Source organism: Buceros rhinoceros, unplaced genomic scaffold, assembly GCF_000710305.1.
Source record: "Buceros rhinoceros silvestris isolate BGI_N320 unplaced genomic scaffold, ASM71030v1 scaffold235, whole genome shotgun sequence".
Classification (NCBI taxonomy): Eukaryota; Metazoa; Chordata; class Aves; order Bucerotiformes; family Bucerotidae; genus Buceros; species Buceros rhinoceros.
The window spans coordinates 40,967-41,291 of NW_010412066.1; the positions used below are offsets into that span (position 1 = coordinate 40,967).

The following is a 325-nucleotide window of genomic DNA, read 5'->3' on the forward strand; positions in this document are numbered from 1 at the left end:
AGCAACGCCCTCCCAGTGGGGGGGCGGCCCCAGCCGGTGCAGTGCGGCTACTACGTGCAGCTGGCCTGCCTGCCCGACACCTCGCTGAGAGTGGCTGACCTGAGGAGCTGCTACGTCAGTGGCTGGGGCGCCACGACGGCGCGATGTGAGTTGCCGACACGCACTTGTGTCCCCAGCACAAGCTGGGCACCCTGTGCACCCTGGGCAGACAGGATGGGCTTTGCGGCAGCAGAGGCGAAAGGCCAAGCCAGGCTGTGGGGACGGATGGCCATAGAGAGCCGGGCCCAAGCCGTTGCCTGAAGGCAGGCAGGCGGGACAGGAGGGG

The 325-nt window shown here is 68.6% G+C and overlaps 1 protein-coding gene across 1 annotated transcript in view; it reads left to right on the forward strand.

Moving 5' to 3' along the window:
• Window positions 1-325, forward strand: part of LOC104493513 — a 6,575-nt gene that overhangs the window by 4,050 nt on the left and 2,200 nt on the right. The window contains exon 5 of the mRNA XM_010136210.1: window positions 34-145. Within this exon, the coding sequence (XP_010134512.1) occupies window positions 34-145 (112 nt within the window). The remainder of the gene's footprint in view (window positions 1-33; window positions 146-325) is intronic.